We start from the raw sequence: 21,750 nt of genomic DNA, 5'->3' as shown, positions 1-21,750 counted from the left end.
AAAAATCCATCTTTAAGGTGTTATGAATGGTAAGAACAGTAGAGCTGACTTTTACATTTATTTGCACCTGAAACTCTTAACAAAAGCATCCTCATCTTTGAAATAATACAACTACCTCAAAAGGCAGAGTATGTCTTCATGTCTTTGAAAATATATCTGCAAAACAACTCAAATACCTGTTCCTGTTGTTTGAAACACTCTAAATTACACTCACAGGCAGCTATGTAATGGATAAATCACTCAACATGTCCTTAGGAGCTCCGTAGGGTTCCTTGTCAGGCATTCTGCTGTCTTGAGCACATACATTTCTATTTTGATTGCAGTATGTTTACAATGGAAATGTTCCTTTGAACTAGTTCAGCTCTTGTCAGCATCATTCTTTTATACAAGAAGAATAAGAAAAGTGAATGAAGCCTGTTTCTGACTCAGTGGATGACAAGTGTTCTCTCTAAATGTAAATGCACACTTAAAACTCACATTACAAAACCCACGAGCATTTACCTAAAGGTTTAACTAACACTGACCATGGAAATTCCATAACTTAGATGACCCTTCTGATTTGAGGTTTTATTTGCCACTGTTTCTGCTTCCTGATCTGTTGGTTGTTTTCCCTAAAAGTCAGTCTCAATGTTTTGTGTTTCCTGTTTCCTCCTTGAACAGCTGTAATCAATACTCACACACCGCTTACTTTCTCACCTCCTCCCAGTGAGGACTTGGAGATGGCCAGAATCATAGAATGGTTTGGGTTGGAAAGGACCTCAAGATCATCCAGTTCCAACCCCCTGCCATGGGCGGGGACAGCTCACACTAAACCATGTGGCCCAAGGCTCTGTCCAACCTGGCCTTGAACACTGCCAGGGATGGAGCATTCACAACTTCCTTGGGCAACCTGTTCCAGTGCCTCACCACCCTCACAGTAAAGAACTTCTTCCTTATATCTAACCTGAACTTCCCCTGTTTAAGTTTAAACCCATTACCCCTTGTCCTATCGCTACAATCCCTGATGAAGAGTCCCTCCCCAGCATCCTTGTAGGCCCCCTCAGACACTGCAAGAAGAACTCCCAAAAGTCTCTGTGATTGTTTAAAGTGCCTGACTACACAAACCATCAAACAAAAGTAAAGCTGGAACAAAACCAGGGGTGAACAGACCGGGTGGCAGAGAACAATGTTAGTGAAAGTGCAGAAAGCTTCAGGAGAACGTGCAGAAGATCCATGTGCTTTGCTCAGAGGCGAGATGGAAACAAAACTGAGTAAGGAAATTATCTTAGGAAGAATGGCTGGAAAAGGAGGTCAGATCATCGAATGGTTTGGGTTGGAAAGGACCTTAAAATCATCCAGTTCCAAGCCCCTGCCATGGGCAGGGACACCTCACACTAGACCATGTCCCCTGGGGCTTTGTCCAACCTGGCAGACAGCAGAGGATAAACCCCACTGATCATGGGCCTAAACAACTAGATTAGGAGAAAGCAAACAGTAATTGATTAACCAGTTGCTAATTAGGTGGTGCAGCAATAGAGCAATGAATTATAGTCAATTAAGTGTAAAAATCAAATAAGCAATAAGTTAATTAGCTATGCAGGGAATCAATGATTAATTAGTGAATAATTAATGATGTAGGAAATCATCAGAGCAATTAATTAGGCAGCAATTAAATATGCAGAGAAAGAAAGGCAGAGTAATCAAGTGTGCAGGTAAACAAACAACAGGAATTGCAGCCAAACCCAATTGGGAACATTCCCTTCACTAAACACGCTTTGTGTTAATCCATTATCTTCACTTTGCCCATAGAAACTGTGCTAAGGGTACACTGAAATAAATAACAGCAGTGGTTTTCTTCTTACATGGAAAAGAGGAAAGTTAAGCTATAAATGAAGTTATTTAAATTTTGTTTTCATTTTTCCAAAGATCTCAGCATATTTCTTAGTCATTTTTTCTTTACACTGAGCATGAACACAATGGGAAATTAACAAATCGATTACTAAAAACAAATGGATTACTAAATGGGAAGCTGCAGACTAAGAAGCGGGTTCCTTCATTTCCAGCCCCCTTCACAAAGCATAAACACTACCTATGCTGTTTGGCTTTAAAGTTGGATTGGGGAGGAAAGAAAGGGGACGAAAGCAGCACTTATCTTAGAAAAATCACTGAAATTCACAGTATTTAAGGTAATCAGGTAATATTGACATTGTGTGCTCGCAGCCCAAAAAGTGCACTTGCAGCCCAGAAAGCTGCACTGGGCTGCATCAAAAGGAGTATGACCAGCAGGCCGAAAGAGGTGATCCTGCCCCTCTGCTCTCATGAGACCCCACCTGGAGCACTGTGTACAGTGCTGGTGTCTCCAATACAAGAAGGACATGGAGCTGTTGGAGCAAGTCCAGAGGAGGCCACGAGGATGATCAGGGGCTGGAGCACCTCCCGTATGGAGACAGGCTGAGAAAATTGGGGCTGTTCAGCCTGGAGAAGAGAAGCTGTGTGGAGACCTCATAGCAGCCTTCCAGTGTCTGAAGGGGGCCTATAAGGATTCTGGGGAGGGACTCTTCCTTAGGGACTGTAGTGATAGGACAAGGGGTGATGGGTTTAAACTTAAACAAGGAAGTTCAGGTTAGACCTAAGGAAGAAGTTCTTTACTGTGAGGGTGGTGAGGCACTGGAATGGGTTGCCCAAGGAAGTTGTGAATGCTCCATCCCTGGTAGTGTTCAAGGCCAGGCTGGACAGAGCTTTGGGTGAAATGGTCTAGTGTGAGGCATCCCTGCCCATGGCAGGGGGTTGGAACCAGATGATCTTAAGGTCCTGTCCAACCCAAACCAATTCTATGATTCTATGGCATACGTACTTTCAATCATTGTATGGCAAAAACTAGCCCAGATTTAAATAAATATTTCCACAAGAAACACAGCAAGGAAACAGGTTTTAAATCCTGTGCAACGTAAGACTATGTGTTTTTAATACCCTCAAGCAATGAGCGCTGCTGCAGAATTTCAGTAAAATGAAAGTAACTGTCAGCTGCAGTTTTCTATCTTACAAAATAAGGCTCTTTAAATGAATCAAGTTTTGATTACATCCACTTAAGGCTCAGAAGGTTATATTTAGCCATGAATTTACTCCTTAAACCTCTTCCTCAACCTTACGGCATTTTAGTTATTTTAATAAAGATGTCAATATATACTAATCTCATTTCTCTTCATTTGATAGAGTAAAAAAAAATAAATAAATCAATAGTTGTCTCCTGCTATTTTCTCTATTTTGATTCATACAGAAATTAATGTGTAGGATTATGGCATATCTCCAAATCAAAAGCATTCTCCTCAGTGAGCATTAAGGAAAAAGTACATCAAACATACCACTATTTACTATTATTAGAACAGCAGCATCACAACAACCCCTGTTCAAAACTAACTGTGCTAAAAACAGCAGGCAAGAGAGAATAGAAACCTATTTTAAGGCTTCCTTCACCTGAATTTGAACTACTCTGAACAGTAACCAACTATTTTTTAATTCACCAGCATAAAGCAACTGCCTGGACCAAACCCCAACACAGAATATATCTAAAGCAAAGGAGCATCTGGCCATGTCTGTGCTCACTTTTACCTGCTGACTAAAGCCAGGACAACTGAATTCTCTTTAGTTAATTGCCACAAATGTTCTTTATTTTAACAGGAAGGAAGGAAGTTATGGCCATGTTGCTACAGGATGCACTCCTGCAAAAGCTAAAAGGTGATACTAAGATCTACACCTCTTAACACGACTATAGAAAATCATCATACACACTCAACATTTTTTCTAACGAGGCCGCAAGTTTAGTTTACCAGGTAAACTACATATATAGAGGCTCTCAGATATTATAGAGAGCTGTGTAAGACTAAATTACACTGAAGTTTGTGAATGTTGCTGATTAAGAAATGAGCTGCATTTAAAAATTTAAACAGTACAAAAATACCAGGACAGAGAAAACAAAAGCAGAGGGCAGGGGGGAAGCACTTGTGTGCCTGGGACATGAATGTGATGGTGCTGTTGTTGAGCAGAACTAAGTTGTTTTGTACATACCTGAGAAACAGTACAAGTTGAGAACAAATAGAGAGGAGCATCAGGCTTTAGCCAAATTTTAGAGATTCTGAAAATGTTTTTAATTACAGACTGAAGGATAGGTGACCACAAAGATCGAGGTGATTCACTTTGCAGTGGTAAAATCATGAAGACTGTTTCCAAATGATGACATAGAAGTTCATAACATTTTAACAGGAAACAACAAAGAACAGTTGAAACAAAATTTGTTTTCCATTTCTTTATAGTTGCTGTTAAAAAGACAAATGTACAGACTACTACAATAACACAAGAAGCCTCATAAGGTATCCTGTAGACAAGGTGCTGAGGCACTGGAACAGGTTGACCAAAGAAGTCGTGAATGCTCTATCCCTGGCAGTGTTCAACGCCAGGCTGGACAGAGCCTTGGGCAACATGGTCTAGTGTGAAGTGTCCCTGCCCATGGCAGGGGGTTGGAACTGGGTGATCATAAGGTCCTTTCCAACCCAAACCATTCTATAACTCTATGATTACTGACAAACAAGCTGCTGAAAAATATTGTTGTGATGCCAGTGGGACACGATCACCTTAAAATGGGTAGGACAGAAAGTACTGCTTGTGAAGCAATGCCATCTGTTAGAAGCAGTTTAGGGTCAAATCTGATGACCAGGCTATTTTAACAAGTATCAGACTCCTGAGGAGTGAAATACTCACATTGTGCAGAAATGCAGTGTTAGGACTATATGACTCTGACCACAATGGTAAGAATTACTGTGACTCACTGAAGGGGATAAAAGAGGTTACGACGACAGATAAAAACAATCTATTGTAGGCTCCAATTATTGGTTAAATGTCAGGTCAGGACAGGATGCCAAGATTAAATGTTTAGACACCACTAATGAGCGTTCACCCAGCAAGCAGTCAGGGAAACCACGCGAGGAGAAAGAGTTCTTAACTTTATCTAAAGCAAAACACAGGACCCCACTCAAAGTGGCAGGACTTGAGAGTTACTCTGTAACCATGATTAAAGGAGTACTCAGAATGCTTTAGAAGTGATACAGAGCGAAATGTTTGCGTTTAACTTCAACAATGTGAACTATATAAAGATAAAAAGAGTCTTTAACAAAACAAAAACAAACCACCAAAAGGACTAAAATGGTTCCAAGAAGAGTTAAGTCCTTGAAAGCTGCATTTAAAAGCATCAGATCTGATGCTAATCATCAAAGAAGGTTTTAGAAAGAGGAAGAAAAAAAAAAAAACCCTATCGCACAGCTAAATAGCAGTGAAACAAAACTTTAGTAGAAGAAAACATCTTTATAGAGTCATAGTAAGGCAGGTTACTACGGATAATTTTACCAGCTTGAAAATAAAAAGCAGAATGCAGCATTTTTTTAAGCACCTTGATAGTAACAGTCCTGCCCAAGAGCCCTTGTAGTAGGAAGTAATCTGTGTATGAAAACATCCTTCAAAGAAGATGAGCCCATACCAAAACAGGCTTTTTCAATTTGCTGTGCTCTTTAAGGGTTTGGAGAGGTTTCTGATGAAAGATCTCACAATTCTGGCAAGCACTTTAACCAGAGCCTCAAAATGAAGTTAAAAACTGCACTACTCAAACCCCAAAACTTAGAGTTGTAATAGAGAGTCCTAGAAAACAAATGGCCCTATAACACGTAGGCCTATAAAAACCAGGAGAGAAGTCCATACTGGGCTTACATCTTTGGATACTCTTCCTCCAACTTGAAAAAAACAACCCAATCTAAACTGAATTACTATCACTACTACTAAAATAATTCTTAAAGGATCCAGAAACACAGACAATGAAAACCAGAGCACAGTTCCATACATTAGAATTTTTCTGCCTGGAAAGGATGGAACTGAGGAGTGCAGAAAAGGCAAAGCTATGAAGTCATATGTACCATGGAGATGACCAAATTATCCCTCTGAAACCACTGTTTGCTTTTTCAGTTGATCTCTGACTGCTTTCCAGCTGATCTCTCCCTGCTGCTGCACTGGGAGAAGCAGAGAACATGAAAGGATGCAGTTCTGCATGTAACAGTAAGGGTTTTACCATCAAGGTCTGCTTGATGGTAAAAATTCTTGGAAGGAAAGGCCATCAAGGACTAGGACATGGAAAGACACAAGTCAAGCTTATGCAAGGCCTGAGAGAGTATTCTGGACAAATACCACTGTGGGCTTACCTTGTTCTACACTTCTCTATTTGGACACCCATCAGGAGGCACTGTTAGAGACACATGTCTGGTGTGCCTCAAAATTAAGATCCAGATATTGATCCTTTCTTAGATTATTATTACTTTGAGTTGCAGTAGGAGCACTACACAATGTAGACTTTAACTCCAGCATTCAAACAGTATAATATTTCACCAACATCACACACCACCTCTGAAAATCTCCAAATATTTGACATAAAGACATCACGAACACCAATACAAAGGTAGACATACAGACTAGTAACAAGCTGGAGTTCTGCCTTCTGGTAAACCACTTTTAGAATGTTAATTTGAGTTACTGGGAGACTGAGTATCCAGGTTACACTGACTGGCTTCAGACTTGTCTAAGATATGACCAGAAACCAGAACTCATTCTGGTTTCAACATCAAACACATCAGCAGAACAGCCAAAACAGCCGCCCCAACAGGAAAAGGGCACAAGGCTCTTATCTCTCTTGTCTGATTTGTGTCCTCACACTTCTACCACAACCAAACACATTGCATTTAACTAGTTAGTAGATTTGTCAAAAGAAACTTGCTTTTAAAACTACTGAAGTTTAACTAATGAAGGCAAATGAAAGCATACGTGTTGGTTTTCTTTTAGCTTTTACAAATGGTCCTGGGAAAAGGTACAGAAAGTTCTTTAAATGACGACAACTGCCTTTATGTTGGTTAGAATATACAAAATTCAGAACTGGATTAAAAACTACGCTCTAGTAACTAGGAAATTAAATCATTTGCAGCAGTTTAGAATAACCAGTTTATCAAACGTATAAACAAGGGAGCTTTTCCATCATTAAAAAGAAAAAACGCTGTAATAGATGTGCTCGGATTTTGTCTTTTTTGATGTTCTAAGATCGCCCTCATGTGGCTAAATGCAACATTGCTGAAGGTACCGCTAAAATATACTTGTACACTATTGTACCATCAACCACACTATCCGAGACGCTGAAAACACTCGGAACCTTTCAAAGAATAAGCACGAACTACGGGATCAGCCACCGACTTCAGGATACAAGGGGTGATGGGTTCAAACTTAAACAGGGGAAGTTCAGGTTGGATATAAGGAAGAAATTCTTTACTGTGAGGGTGGTGAGGCACTGGAACAGGTTGCCCAAAGAAGTGGTAAATGCTCCATTCCTGTCAGTGTTCAAGGCCAGGCTGGACAGAGCCTTGGGCGACATGGTCTACTGTGAGGTGTCCCTGCCCGTGGCAGAGGGTTGGAACTGGACGATCTTAAGGTCCTTTCCAACCCAAACCGCTCCATGATTCCATGATACTCCATCTGAAACACTCCAAACCTGATTTTGGAAGCGCACATAAGAGAAATGCATCTGAAGTTGAATATAGTTCAGTAGCCGCAGGACCAAACAAACTGGACACTCACAACAGCGCTGGGTTTGACGACCCTCAGAATGTTTTTCATTAAAATGAATGTGCTTGAATCAATGTGAATTTATTAGTAGCAACAGTAGTAAGAGAATTAAATTCTCATTTAAAGTTGGATCAGAGAATATAAAACAGTCTTGGAATACTTTTAAAATAGTACTTAAATAACACAGCACCTCTTAGACATTCTCTTCACATACACATTATTCCGATAATGCTATTTGCTTTGGCACAAAACCCTGTTTGAGTTGCAAGCTAACTGTAAATACCTCATAGGACAGCCAGAAATAAAACTCAGGATTCTAAAAATTAAGACGTCATCTCGGGGAACGAGGACCAAAAGCCACATTTGAGCATACAACAGGGTCATTAATGAGTGTCGAATCATTTCAACATCGCTTCACAAACTTGTACTGCAAGGAACACACAGGGATTGTGAAATGCAAGGAGCACGTACACAGTGTTACAGTGGCTATCGAGGTAATTCTGCTTACAGAGTAATCCCTGTGCAAGTCAGGCCAATACAAGGCAGATAAAGGACTACGATAGCAATGCAGTGGGAACACCTAACTTTAAGTCCCTATCTCCCTTGTGCAGCTGAACTCTTGAGTTAAAACCATTTACCCAAGCTGCTCAAGGAAAGCACGAGTGTTTTAAACCCAAACGCGCATTACTTCAATACAAACTGGCAGCTGCTTTTCCAGGTGCTCCCCGACTCCTCCTGAACAAGACCGACAGGACACAGCGGGAGCACCAAGGGGCTCCCGAGCTGGAGCTCCCCGCAGGCACCCCCTGACCGCGACCCCCCACACACACACAGACCCCGCAGACCGCGCTGTGGGGCTCCCCCAGGCCCAGCCCCATGGATAAAGGAGGTTCCACACACCCCCCCATAAAAAAGGTGTTCGAGCCGAGCCGCCCGCCGCTGAAGGAACTACTTGTCGTGCGGACGCAGCGTGACGACACCCGCCCCGCCGGAACTACTTCCCTCCCCGCGTTCAGCCCCGTCAGCGCCGCAGGCGGATCCGTGCGCGCTCCGCGGGCCCCGCGCCGCCCCGCTCACCTGCGGCTGCAGCCTCCATGGTGGCGGCGGGGAAGCGGTGGCGGTGGCGGTGGTGGTGGCGGCGGCGGCGGGACTGGGGTGGTGGGGGGGGAAGAGCTGTCCCGGTGCGGCGTGAAGAGAAAAAGGGGAAAGGGGTAAAAAAAAAAAACCACCACAAAATCCCGCTGTCCGCGGCTCCCCGCGGGCCTCCCGCTTTGGTTAATAAAGGACTATAGGACTCGGTGCGGCGGCGGCGGCGGGGGCCCGGCCGGGCGAGCGGCGGTTTATGGCGAATCTGCCGCCTCCGACACGGCGGCTTCTTCCGCGGCGGCGTCGTAAAGGGAAGGGGGGGTGGGGAGGAAGAGCGTGAGGGCGGAGCGCGCGCGCGCGGCGCCTGCGCGGTGGCGGCCGTGCGGAGCGCGCGCTGTTCCCGTTCAAGAGGCGCGATCCTCGGGTGTCCTGAGGTGATTCTTATGGGATACGCGGGGTGGGGGTTATAGGTACAGGGGGATAAGGAGCGGGGGTGTCCCTCTGGTCAGCCGTGAAGCCGCGGTGATCGCGGGGTTCGCTGTGCTGAGGTGAATTCACCGCGCTCCGAGCAGCCTCATCCGTACCCTGGACCCTGAGGAGGAGGATGGGACTTGGACTGCTCACATTGGCACAGCCCTGCGGTAACAAAGTTGTTTTGATTTACCCCCAGTAAATTACAAGTGTCTTAACCTGGTATGTCATATTTACCACAAGATAAGTGGACATATTTACCACAAGATAAGCTTGGAGAAAAATACACCGTACTAATAAATCCATAAACGACTGCTGATGGCTTGTAGCTCAGGTGGATATTGAGCCTCGTGTCTTAAGACCGTGGCTGTTTTATAAGCTTATTTTTCGGAAGTTTTAACACTTGGAGAGCAGCAGACTAAATTGTATCAACAGTGTGGTGAATCACACATTGGTTTTGATCCAGATCCCACATTATGTATTTGGGTATTTTATCTTTAGTTTTTCATAATAGGAGATTGAAGACAGGTACTTCCATGGCGCAGCACAACCGGTGTCACTGAAACAGTGACATACCCACTTCTGCATCATGTTCTGTTCTGTTTCTACACTAACAACCACTGAATTTCAGTTTTATTACTTTCTCTCTTAAATCATCACAAGCGTTTTATGTATTCAATATTAATGAATTCAGTATTAAATCCCATCATGTCTGTTATTGTGTAGGAATCTCGTTATCCTTCCTGAGCATTGACAATGTTATATTATTTTTGTCATGCTGCAGATGTACTCAATTAAGTATAAAGAGTAAATATTGTGAAAACAGGAATTAATTTAAATATTGATTACAGTAATAAACCTAAATAATTTCCTGTTGTAGAGGAAATAATGCATACAGAATAACTGAGAAATAGCTTATAAAAACATTACTGCTTGTGTCTCATTGTGACCAGTAAAATTCAGCCACAGGCAGGAGGCCACAAAACCTATATATTAGTCCAATAAACAGTTTCTAATCTTGAAAATACCTGTATGATGATCCATAATATAAAGATGGATTCCAGATCTCCAAGCCAGATTCCCCACAGCTCAGGGACTGAGCCTTCTCTGTCATCATAGAGTCATAGAATGGTTTGGGTTGGAAAGGACCTTAAGATCATCCAGTTCCAACCCCCTGCCATGGAGAGGGACACCTCACATTAGACCATGTCGCCCAAGGCTCTGTCCAGCCTGGCCTTGAACACTGCCAGGGATGGAGCATTCACAACTTCCTTGGGCAACCTGTTCCAGTGCCTCACCACCCTCACAGTAAAGGTCAGATATAGAAGACCGAGAACAAACTACAGGCCTGCAACCAAAGGAAGGTGGGTCCCTGTTATTTAACTCACTGGGACCCATTGGAAGCTGCAGTCAAGGGTCCAGCAGTATGGGAACATGGAGATTTCTAATAGAAGCATTAAGATCATTCCAAATGGAAGCGTGAGCATTGGGAACAGGAGCTGAAGAAGGGCATGTGCTCATTGACACCCTGATCAGTCTACACGTGGATCCTCGAGATGCCCAGGTCAGGAAAGCAGAGGGCAGACAGGAGACACAACAGTAGCTCAGCAGTGTTGTCAGTGACTCATGGGGTGGAGTGAGATGAACACAGAGAAGATGAAAATTCCTGTCAGCTCCTTTAAAATGGCGCAAAAGACGCACACCCAAACACCAAGCTTGCCAGGCAGGGAACAGCCAGGAGATGATGGGGGCTCAGTGGCCTGTGTCCCATGTCCCCCATGTCACCACAAGTAATTCCATCCAGCCTTCCTGGACAAATATCCTTGGTGCTTATATGAAAGGGCAAATGCGAGGAAGTGAAATCATTTGTGTGTGAAAGCAAAGTCACCTCTCCCGGCTGGTGTCGTTCTGTGCTGTCGCTTGCAGCGTTGACCAGTCTTACACTGAGTTTTGCTGCTTTAGTTGCTACAGACGCAGGAGGAGGCTTGGCCAGAGCCAGCCTCAGGCCCCAGCAGAAGGACTGACTGAGCAGCTGTACAGCTGTACCCTACCAGTGTTCACCCCACCACAGAACCACAGAATGGTAGAATGGGTTGGGTTGGAAGGGACCTTAAGATCATGTAGTTCCAACCCCTTGCCATGGGCAGGGTCACGTTCCACTAGACCATGTCACCCAAGGCTCTGTCCATCCTGGCCTTGAAAACTTCCAGGGATGAGATGGATACCCACAACTTCTCCTTCACCAACACTCCTCTTCCTCAGAATGACTTACATGAAACAGCTGATATGGAAATGTGTTCCTTAGAATTTATGTCCCAGACCCAAATACAAGGCAGAAGGAAGAGCAGCCCTTCCCAGAGGTGATGGGCACATTCCTGTGTTAAATTGCTTCATTTGTCTCCGCTGACCTGAATGACAGAGCCACATCGTAGCAGAGTCATGCATGGACATTCTGAGCTGATGAGAAGCAGCATTTAGGAATCTGTTGGTTCACTGCCTCGACTTCCCCTCTTCACCTTTTAGACTCCTAGTGCCCTATTTTGCCCCTCTTCCTACACCTGCTCAATACTGCACCTACCATTTTTTCTACTAGAAGTAGTAAATGTGAAGACACATTCATGCTTAGGCCTTGCCACCCGTGAAATGAAGGGATTGTGCTCTTTTTAGGACATGAGCAATATTCATCCTGCCTTGGCACTGCAGGAACATGCTCTGGTCCTTGAATCACTGACCCTTACTACAGCAAGTAGGGTGGATTCTCCTGGCAAGAAAAGTGCTTGTCCCAGCTCTTTCACACAGTTAGACTCACTGGTTGAGCATCCACAGGACTTGTGGTTTGTTACTTTCTGCATACAGTTATTGTATATAGTTATGTTTGGCACAATCACAAGCCTGTGTAAAAGGACACATTAATAAAGGCTTGGTCTTTACCAAAAAAAAATCAGAGCTGGAATCTCTGAGCTTTGGCATCTGACCCAGTCCAAATGTTCTGGGAGCTCTGTCTGCCAGAGGTCAGAAGAGAAGAGCAGATGCTGCTGAGGTGCCTGCCCTGGGCCCAGAGCCACATTAAAGCAAGGTTTGTACAACTCTGAACCACAATTTCCACAGCTTCAACAAAAACACCTTCTAGTTCTTCTAGGAATTCCACCACGTGCCACCACGGAATATGTCTACCACATAATTCATCACCAGCATGAGTGGAGCTGCAGCACACACCCAGCTGATCCAGCTAACAGGGTCACTAGCATCAGGTGGAATTGCCAGCTCAAAGCAGAGGACAGCCCTCGCCTCAAGAGGGAATCTAATCCTGGGCTGTTTATTGATCTGCCTGCCCCAGTTTCCTCACTGACTAAATGCAAGGCCCACTCCACCCATGCATTCCCTGTCTCTCCTCTCTACCTCCTTCTCTGACCTCTTTTGCTGCCTTCCAGCTCCCGGTCTCATTCACAGGAATATCTCTTCCATTTTCCTCAAAGGCTCTTCCCAGGTCTTTTCTTTCACCCCAGCTTCTGTCTAGCCACTTGCAGATAAGCTCCTGCATGCACAAGTGTTCATCAAATACAGCCACCAGTTCCTTCTCCTCAGTCCACCAAGTAGTTCCTTGTTCCAGCCTCCATGTCTAGCCAATGTCAGCTGGCTGCTCCTTAACCAATTCTAGTAGTATAATAATAATAGTAATAATAATAACAACAACAACAACAATAGTGCAAAACTCTACAGGGTGCTAGAGAATGCAAAGTTCACATACAGAGCCAGTTAAGCATTGCACAGGGCTTCACCCTGCCTTTGAAGCTGGCGTCCATGAAGAAAGATGTCAATTCTTCATAGAATCAGATATTGACTTAGATTGGAAGGGACCTTAAAGATGATGTAGTTCCACCCCGCCTGCCACAGCTCCAATCCGGAGATCTGGGTGCACATGTATTACCACATAGGGATCACATTTCCTTATTTTTTAAAACAAAAGCACCATTATTTAATGAGAGCAGAGACTAAAGTTTGTTGAGCAATTCATTAGTTCTTCCTGGGATTTGTAAACTGGTTTTCCACTAAGAAAATTCTAGCCATATCTACAGCTGTGGAGATGTTTTACAGTGCCCATTTAAGATAAGATAGATTCTGGGAGAGGACATTCTCAGAGGAATTCTGAAGGAGAGCATTCTCAAAGTATTTTAAATGTATAATTTAGGGTACATAAAGTATATAAGATAAAAGAAAAAAAAAATGACTAAAACCATGGCGTTCTTCCAAAGAGAAGCGCAAAGCACGATATTAAACAAAACTATTACGTGTTTAAAGTGAATTTACCTCCGCCTTCTTTTGACTAATACTGCCCTTTATCCCTATCCCATCACTTTGATTATCTGCGTGGCAAAAGTCCACCACAACACAGGTCTAAAAGGAATTTTCAAAGCTCTTCAGCATAGATTTTTTACCACGCTTTTATTTCCCCATTGATTTCAAAGGGAAAACAACTTGAGCTGGTTTCCTACTTTGAAATGCAAAGGAGATGAATGCTCAGAAATTATAGTGGGTTGTTTTGCACTAGTTTTATGGTTAAGAAAGAAAAGTTGTCATTGCTTTAGTATAAATGCCAATTTTTTCTTCCCCACTATCTGTCTGGAGTAACTCTATCTGCTTATTATTTTTATCTGCTATATTTAATGTGGGGTTCTGTGGTTAGGACTGCACAACTGCTGTTTTCCTGCTACAGAACATTAACTTTATGCTTCCAGTAACAACTCTATAATGAAAATGCTAATAAAAATGGGACTGCACACTTAGAAACCTTTCCAGAGCTTAGGATAAGGCTTAGCATAATTCTTGCCATCACAGGATTGTAGAACCTATTGATACTGATTACGCTGCACAGCTCATTTAAAACGTATCTCCTGCAGGCCTGAGAGAAAAAAGCAACAATTATAAATAACTTCAGGAAAAAATATATACGTACTGAAAACGCTTCTAATAAACACATTCTCAGTGTAGCAATATAATCACCACAAGACTTAGAAATACCCCGTATTAATCACATTCCTCCTTGCAGGTTCATACTGGTTAATCCTATTCCAACTGTGCAGCGTGTTTTTCCTTTGCTACGTGATGTCAGACTCTCTGGAGACAGCAGCACAGCTGGAACAGTGTGCAGATTTAAACGGTGCTTTTCCTTTTTCTTTTAAGGACTTTTTGATTGGGGCTTTCTGACAGAGACAAGAACTCCCAGGAGACAAGAACTTATGTTAAATAAGCGAAAGTTAAAATGAAACGTGACGTGCTGTTATTTCAGTCTGGTACAAAATGAACACCACACAGCTGGGCTGAGAGAGAAACACACGTGAGAAAGCAAACTTTGCCCGAAGCTGCTCAAAACGTAGCACTGTTAAAACAGAAGGTTATTTATATTTGTGATGATTTATAAAAAAGACAGTGCAAACAGCACCCTGATTTCATTCTCTTCACCTTTACTGTAGTGCAGGGAAAGAGGAAACACGTAACAAATAGAACTAGTAAATTCATAGTATGAACAGCTTATTCTCGGTACCACTGAGAGGCAGTGCTACTGAGAAAGGCACAAAGACAGGTGTAGGAGACAGACATCTTTGTGCCCATGTTCCTGCTGGGAAAGTTGCCACAGCTCTCACTGAACAGGGAGCTATTTTTAGGATGGTAGAGCAGGGAGGAAAACCACCACCAATTATGCTGGGTTTGATTTATTAACTCTACAGGAGGAATTTGACAAACGTGACCTACCCAAACTGCAAACTACACAAATCTGAGCATTCCTACATGATTTCTATGATTTTGATTTGATTAGACATCATTGCATATGTTTGGCTTCAGCAGACTGCTATTCGTAACCTTCATCAGTTTTCTGCAAGATTATCATGCCATTAAATCATAGAATCGTAGAATGGTTTGGGTTGGAAGGGACCTTAAAGATCACCCAGTTCCAACCCCCTGCTATGGGCAGGGACACCTTCCACTAGACCATGTCACCCAAGGCTCTGTCCAACCTGGCCTTGAGTGGGCCTTGATGATCCTTATGTGTCCCTTCCAACCTGAGATGTTCTACAATTCTACAATTCTACTTTCCTCTCCTGACCGTGTGGGTAAGTATGCTAACATACAGCTGAATTCTGCAGAGCCTGTCTGTCTCCAGCTCCTTGGGGGATGCAGAAGCATCCAGGCTTTCCCACTGACTGCAAAAGGAGGCTGATAGGATTGCTGGGACCATCTAAACACCACTGTAAAGAAGCAAATACTTAGGAAACAAGGTAAAAAAAGTTAAGGTACCCGAATTGTGTGATGTCAATATCATTGATTTGCTCATTAGTCTTTGCATGTTATGTTCCAACTTCCACAATTATTACAGCCTGAGAATTCACTCTTTGACAACTTCCACAATTATTACAGCCTGATAATTCACTCTTTGACATGGTAAATATTGATGGGAGAAAAAAATACTTGAAAAGGTAAAAGCTGCAAATAAATCCTTTTTCAGGATAATATTGCTTGACTGGCAATAAGTCCTATTGCCACCTCTTTGTTCTTTGCTCCTTACAAGGAGGAAAACACACAAACTGCACAGTGTTTGTGGGTATTTTAACTAAAACCCCCTTCCTCCATCTCTCTTACAGTTGAATTTTAAGTGTGATACAGAAATTACAGCACAAAAATGTTTTAAGGAAAATGAATAGTTTTACAAGTTTTCCTAAAATCACAACCATAGCTCCTCTTTCGAATACTCCGGCTACTAAAACGGGACAGTAACAACACTGAATTGATCTACAACACTGAGTATCATCTACAGGAAGTCTGCATAAGAGAAGGTGACTTCTTTTCTCTAAACTCCATCTACTAGGGCTGACAGAGGCTCCAGCTGAACTCCTTAATTGGTATGAGCTGTTTGAATATCCCTTTTTTATTACTTCTTCAATTTCAACTAGTATCTTCAGGTTTCACTGGGTAATATCTCAAAACCAAGCAGCTGTGTGCTCTGTCTGGGATCATTCTCTTGGCCATGCTACCAGGGTTTTTCTGGTCCAAGAATGATTTTTCCCCGCTCTCCTCCCTGATAAAAATGTGTGGAGTGTGTTTAATTTCTATCTATCTCCAGGGCTCTAATGAGCTAATTGCTGAAATTGGAGGGTAAAAGAAACTTAAGTTTTGTAGCTCGCACATTTGAATATTTCCTCTATTTTTGGAGTGTCCTTGAGGTCATTTTCTGTGTTATTTTAACAAGGAGTGATAAATGAAGCTTTGAAGGTTTAGCTGTGCTTCTTTCTGCCTCACTTCTCTTTCTCTGAAAGAACAGCACAGTTGCATAATATGTGAAGTGCAGGCCCTAAAAACCATCTGCTCAGTCTACTCGCATTAGTACATCACATCAAGGGTTTGGGGGTTTGGTTTTTTATAACAGACTTAAACATCTAAAAAGAATACAGGAGTTCAGTTTTCATGTTTGTAATGGGGGAACTAGGCTGATAAATCACTCCTTCCTGTCATATCTCAGCTGTCAATATTGCAAAACTTGTTTATGATTAAACCCACTTCTGTATTGTGTACACTTCATGTGCTTTGCCTGTTTACATTTGCTCATATTTATTATCAACTGGTATATTCCAAGCCATAACTGAAGCCTGATTATAATCTCGTTCATGTTAACGAAAGCCGGAAGAAGATACTTTAGAAATCAGTGAACTCATCCAGGTGTAGTGGAATTCAGTGGAGTCAGAATCGGACCCTCAGTCACAACAACTACACATTGATTAAATGCTCTCCAGTCAGCACTACAGTTCTGCTGTAACCATCAAATCTAACTGATAGCTCTGAGCTACCCCTGAGATCAAGGCATTGGAAGCCATTAGTTTAGTGTGACCTCACTTATTTTTCTAGCAGAAATGCTGCAGCTCAAACGAAAATTCAGGGAAGTTCAGTACACTCAAGATTTTCCGATATCCCATTTGGATGCACTGGAGGAAATCTATCTGAGAACCAGCAGACACTTCACATAACTTGCAGTTCCCATGTCTGCAAGAGCTTCAGTATCAAAGCTGTCAGTGAGAGGTCAGAGCTTGGCACAGTGCAAACCTCCTGTCACAGAACCAATAAATTGAGGCTAAATAAAATTTATTGTTCAATCTCAGTTAAAGCTCCACCAATATTAACTACAGATTTGGGATGTCACACGGATTCGTCACTATACTGCTGATTCTTAACCTTATGGCCAATGGTCCAAAATGTGGAATCACCCACCTAAACGGGAGGCTCAACCTCGAGGAGCTCCCTTGGATGATGTCCCGCCCCAAGGGGAGAATCCCCGACTGCAGCCCCGCTGCTCCGAGGAGGACCGGCTCCAGATGGCTCCCAAGGGGCTCCATTGCTGCATGGTGGGATCTGAGCTGTGGTCAGATGTGGCCATGTACCCACATGGGCTCAGGACACAGCTTCCTGCCCCTGCACCCGCCAAACACCACCGTGTGTGGGACAAGAGCTGAGCACGTGGGAGCTTTTTTGGCAGCTTGTCTATGGGGGGAAGCTTCCATGGGCTTTCGTCAGGGCAGGTGGACCTGACACACCTCCACATGCCCATTCACACAGAAACACACGTTTCAGTCCTCTCCCTGAGTCCCAAGAAAGCTTCTCCTCTCTGTCTTTGGGGAAGCCCAGAGAGGGACCTTTTGTCCATGAGGGCAGACTGAAGCCTGCCCTCGATGGCTTTGGGGAGGGCTTGACATATCACCCTATCTCCTTTCCTCCCAGAAAGGGCTGATGCCTACCTAAAAGCTACCAGCCAGGCAGTGAAGGTCCGTCACCCTTCCTGGCCTATGTATCTTCTCTGCCTCTCCCACCGACTTCTTAGCCCCTCTGACACACGCTTCCTTCCTTCCTTCCCTCAATAATCGGTTTGGGACTGCAGAAACCCAACTTTTCTTTCCACCATCTGCAAGCCCTGCACAACCTTTCTCAAGTCGTCTCTCACAAAATACATGCACTGCTCTAGGGATTTTCCTGTTCCTCTACTCCTGGAGGGAAGCAGCACCATCAGTAGTCCATAAGGGAGCTGTAACATGTCCGTGGAGCCTGCAGAAGGTATTGTCCTCATTCACTAAGGTGTATCAGAGAGCAGCAGCATGCAGCCAAGTGTCTTCCCCAATCCCTCCGTGTTAAGGTATGATGATGACTGCAACCATGCATGTACCTAGCTAGGATATAGCGGTGACAAAGCACAGGGAGTGGAAGGAGGACAAGAAACAGAATAGAGCAAAGTAGGAATTGAATGAGTAAGTCCATGCTGTTAAAGAACTTTTTAGATTGCTTATATCCATCCCAAGCTTTCTTTTGGAGTGTGCAGAATTGGTTCCTTCCAAAACAGTCATGCTTGGGTTTTAAGACCATTTTGCTTCAAGCACACATTGTACTAGCCCAGCAAGCGGGCTCCTCCTTCCCTAGAGCTCTCCAACACCACCAAAGCAGTGCTCCCCTTGCACCCTTGGGCACCAGAACACACCTCACCACCAACCCCAGGCGTGCCACATGTACCTCAGTTCCTGCCCTCGGAACAATATGTAATCAATCTAAGCAGTTATTTAATAGCGTGGACTTGCTCCTTCAATGCTCTATGGCAGGGGGTTGGAACTGGGTGATCTTTAAGGTCCCTCCAACCCAAACCATTCCATGATTCTATGAAAAAGGGAAGGAGGGAACACACCCCCAAGTATTTTACTCAGTGTTTACAATAAGATATTAGAGATACAACATCCGTAGAGATAGGAGAGTCAGATGCTATGCTGCTGAGTAGGACAGGCAGCTGTCTCAGCACAGCACCTAACCCTGATGAAAACCCCAACTTTATCAGCTCTGACACAGAGAGTTTTAATGAAGGTTTCTAAGGGTAATGAGTTCATTTTTAACAGATGTTCAGAAGCAGCAACTCCAAACAGCAGCTGTGCTCAGGCCAGTGGCAGTAGATAGATGGCATTATACAGATGGGCTGCTTGGGGATGTTGTCATGTCATAGAATCGTAGAGTGGTTTGGGTTGGAAAGGACCTTAAAATCATCCAGTTCCAACCCTCATCATGATTTACTAGAAAATAAATACGGAGTTTCAGTTTGGCATGAAGCTTTTTTGGGGGTCAGGGAAGGTTTATGCATTGTCGTCATTTGTAAGTATCTTAGTTTAAAGGAAATGGCCAAGCAGAGTCTACCACTCTGGTACTTGTTTCTTTTTTACTTTTACTCTACTTATATTTAATATACTTCAGTAAAATCACATCCCTTTTTTGCTTCAGAAAAATCAGTTTCTAGTATGGCCAAAAAGTGATTCTTACATATCTTGGAAGAAATGAAGTTTTATTCCATTACTTGTTCTCTCCCTGTCAACTCTATTGTAATAGCCAACAAAAGTTTGACTAGCAAAAATGTTTCTTAGGAATTAAGGTTACCAAGGGTGCAATTTAAACTATTCCTACAAAGCACTTAAAATCCTTACAAGAGGTTAAAGTGTTCCTGTAACACTGCAAATAAATTAGGAGCAACTTTTCCTGCTGTCTCATATTTACCAGTCTGTTTGAGCAGGTCTCGGTCACAGTGTACATCTCATGTATCTAAAACAAAGCATGATAAAACAACTCGGAATATTTCCTTTTGCTTAATATTCTGTTATATCCCTGTGATAGAAATCATAAGAACACCACACACTTCAAGTAGCAGAAGGTAAAACCTTCAGGTAGCATCCTGGCTTTGGGAAGTACTATTTTCAAGGCTAAATAAGCACCTGATTACTTTATACTCCTTGAGAATTAGGAATCATTTGTAAATGGGATATTGTCACCCAATTCTCTTCCCTAGTTTTTATTTATTTTTTTACTCATAATCTCAGAAAGTTGATTCTTATGCTGCGTGAAGTTTTCCTGTTCTCCATAAGAGATGAAGACCAGTCCGTCCCTCCAGAAATCCAATACCAGGCAGCAGAATATGAAGCAGAGCTTCAAAACTTCAGCTCATTTCAAGTAAACGAATAATGCCAGAACATGAACGGCAGCAGTAGCGTTGGAAAGTGTATATTCCAGTAGTTAAAAAACCCTCTACCTCTTCCTGATCGACTCCACATGGGAACATGAGTATCTTGTTTCCATTTAGCTCAAAACACTTTAACATGTTCTGGCATATGAAATTAATCTGGAGGCATTTTTGGGCCCAAAGCTCAATGTAAAGCACAATGTACAAGTGAAATGCTCCATCCCTGGCAGTGTTCAAGGCCAGGTTGGACAGAGCCTTGGGCAACATGGTCTAGTGTGAGGTGTCCCTGCCCATGGCAGGGGGTTGGAACTGGATGATCTTAAGGTCCTTTCCAGCCCAAACCATTCTGTGATTCTATGATGTCTGTGAAATAATGGCAAATATTCTTATCATACTGACTGTCCAGCAGCACACATTGCACGTACTGGGGTATTTAAGCATTGGGAACGGAAAAGGAAGTTTATATGGCAAAACGCAGCAAAACTCAAGACATCTCTTGTGTTTTAATGTCATCCCAAGCAGTTGAGACAAAATAAGAAGCCCAGTCCTGCTCTCCCTGGTGCTTAAACTGGCTTCAACAGCTTTGTTTGCATACGTAATACGCTAAGGAGTATAAACCCCACTTAAGCATAACTCCCTTGTAGAAAACAAGAATTTCTCATGTTATTGAAAATAGAGAGCAGGTATATTAACCAAAAGTGGAAATTGCAGAATCATGGAATGGTCATTGGGGTCCATCTGTCTAGGCAGACCCTGCTCAGGCAGGGGCACCCAATTAATCAGGATTGTGTCCGGATGGCTCTTGCATATCTCTTGGGAAGGAGACTCCACAACCTCTCTCAGCATCTGATTGCAATACTCAGTCACCTTCACATTAAAGAAGTTCTTTCTCATCTTCAGGTGGAACTTCCCATGTTAGAACATGGGAAGTTCATGCCCATTGTCTCTCATCCTATTGCCTGGCACTACTGAGAAGATTCTAGCTCCATCCTCAGATACATATATACATTGATCAGACCCTCCCTGAACCTTTTCTTCTCTAGGCTGAACAGTCCCAGCTCTCCCAGCCTTTCCTCACAGGAGAGATGCTCCAGTCCCTTCAACATTCCTGTAGCCCTTCCCCGGACTTTGTCCAGTAGCTCCATGTCTCCCTTGTACCGGGGAGCCCAGAACTGGGCACAGCACTCCAGGGGAGCCCTCACCAGGGCTGAGCAGAGGGGGAGGATGTCCTGGATACATGTTCCATCTCCTTTGCAGGTAGGAAGCGGAGGCAGAAGCAGCCTATGACAGCTACAGCAGGCAGATTAATAGGATAGATAAGACTTCACGAGGGCACAAAAGAGATTGAATTTCATGAAGTCGCACTCAGCTGTAACGTTTCTGGTGACTCTTAATACTAAACTGGAATCCAGGTTAAGGAGACATTTGCTGACTTACAAATTCCTTAGGCTTTAATTGTGAAACACCTTAAAAACATTAATAGATCACATTTCCTACTACATTAGGATGCTGGGGAGGGACTCTTCCTTAGAGACTGTAGTGGTAGG

At 43.3% G+C, this 21,750-nt stretch overlaps 1 protein-coding gene across 2 annotated transcripts in view; it reads right to left on the bottom strand.

The window, feature by feature from the left end:
- ZFAT (zinc finger and AT-hook domain containing) overlaps positions 1-9,015 on the bottom strand; it is a 77,667-nt gene extending 68,652 nt beyond the window's left edge. Inside the window, exon 1 of one of the 2 annotated variants that reach the window (XM_030509037.1) lies at positions 8,701-9,015. In XM_030509037.1, coding sequence (XP_030364897.1) covers positions 8,701-8,719 — 19 coding nt within the window. In that variant the 5' untranslated portion in view covers positions 8,720-9,015. Of the gene's footprint in view, positions 1-8,633 lie in introns of both variants that reach the window. The other variant, XM_030509182.1, reaches the window with a different exon arrangement.
- Positions 9,016-21,750: the final 12,735 nt, after the last annotated feature.

Source organism: Strigops habroptila, chromosome 1 (assembly GCF_004027225.2).
Source record: "Strigops habroptila isolate Jane chromosome 1, bStrHab1.2.pri, whole genome shotgun sequence".
In the NCBI taxonomy this organism is placed as follows: Eukaryota; Metazoa; Chordata; class Aves; order Psittaciformes; family Psittacidae; genus Strigops; species Strigops habroptila.
The sequence above is the reverse complement of the archived record's forward strand: the minus strand, read 5'-3'. Positions and strand labels throughout refer to the sequence as shown.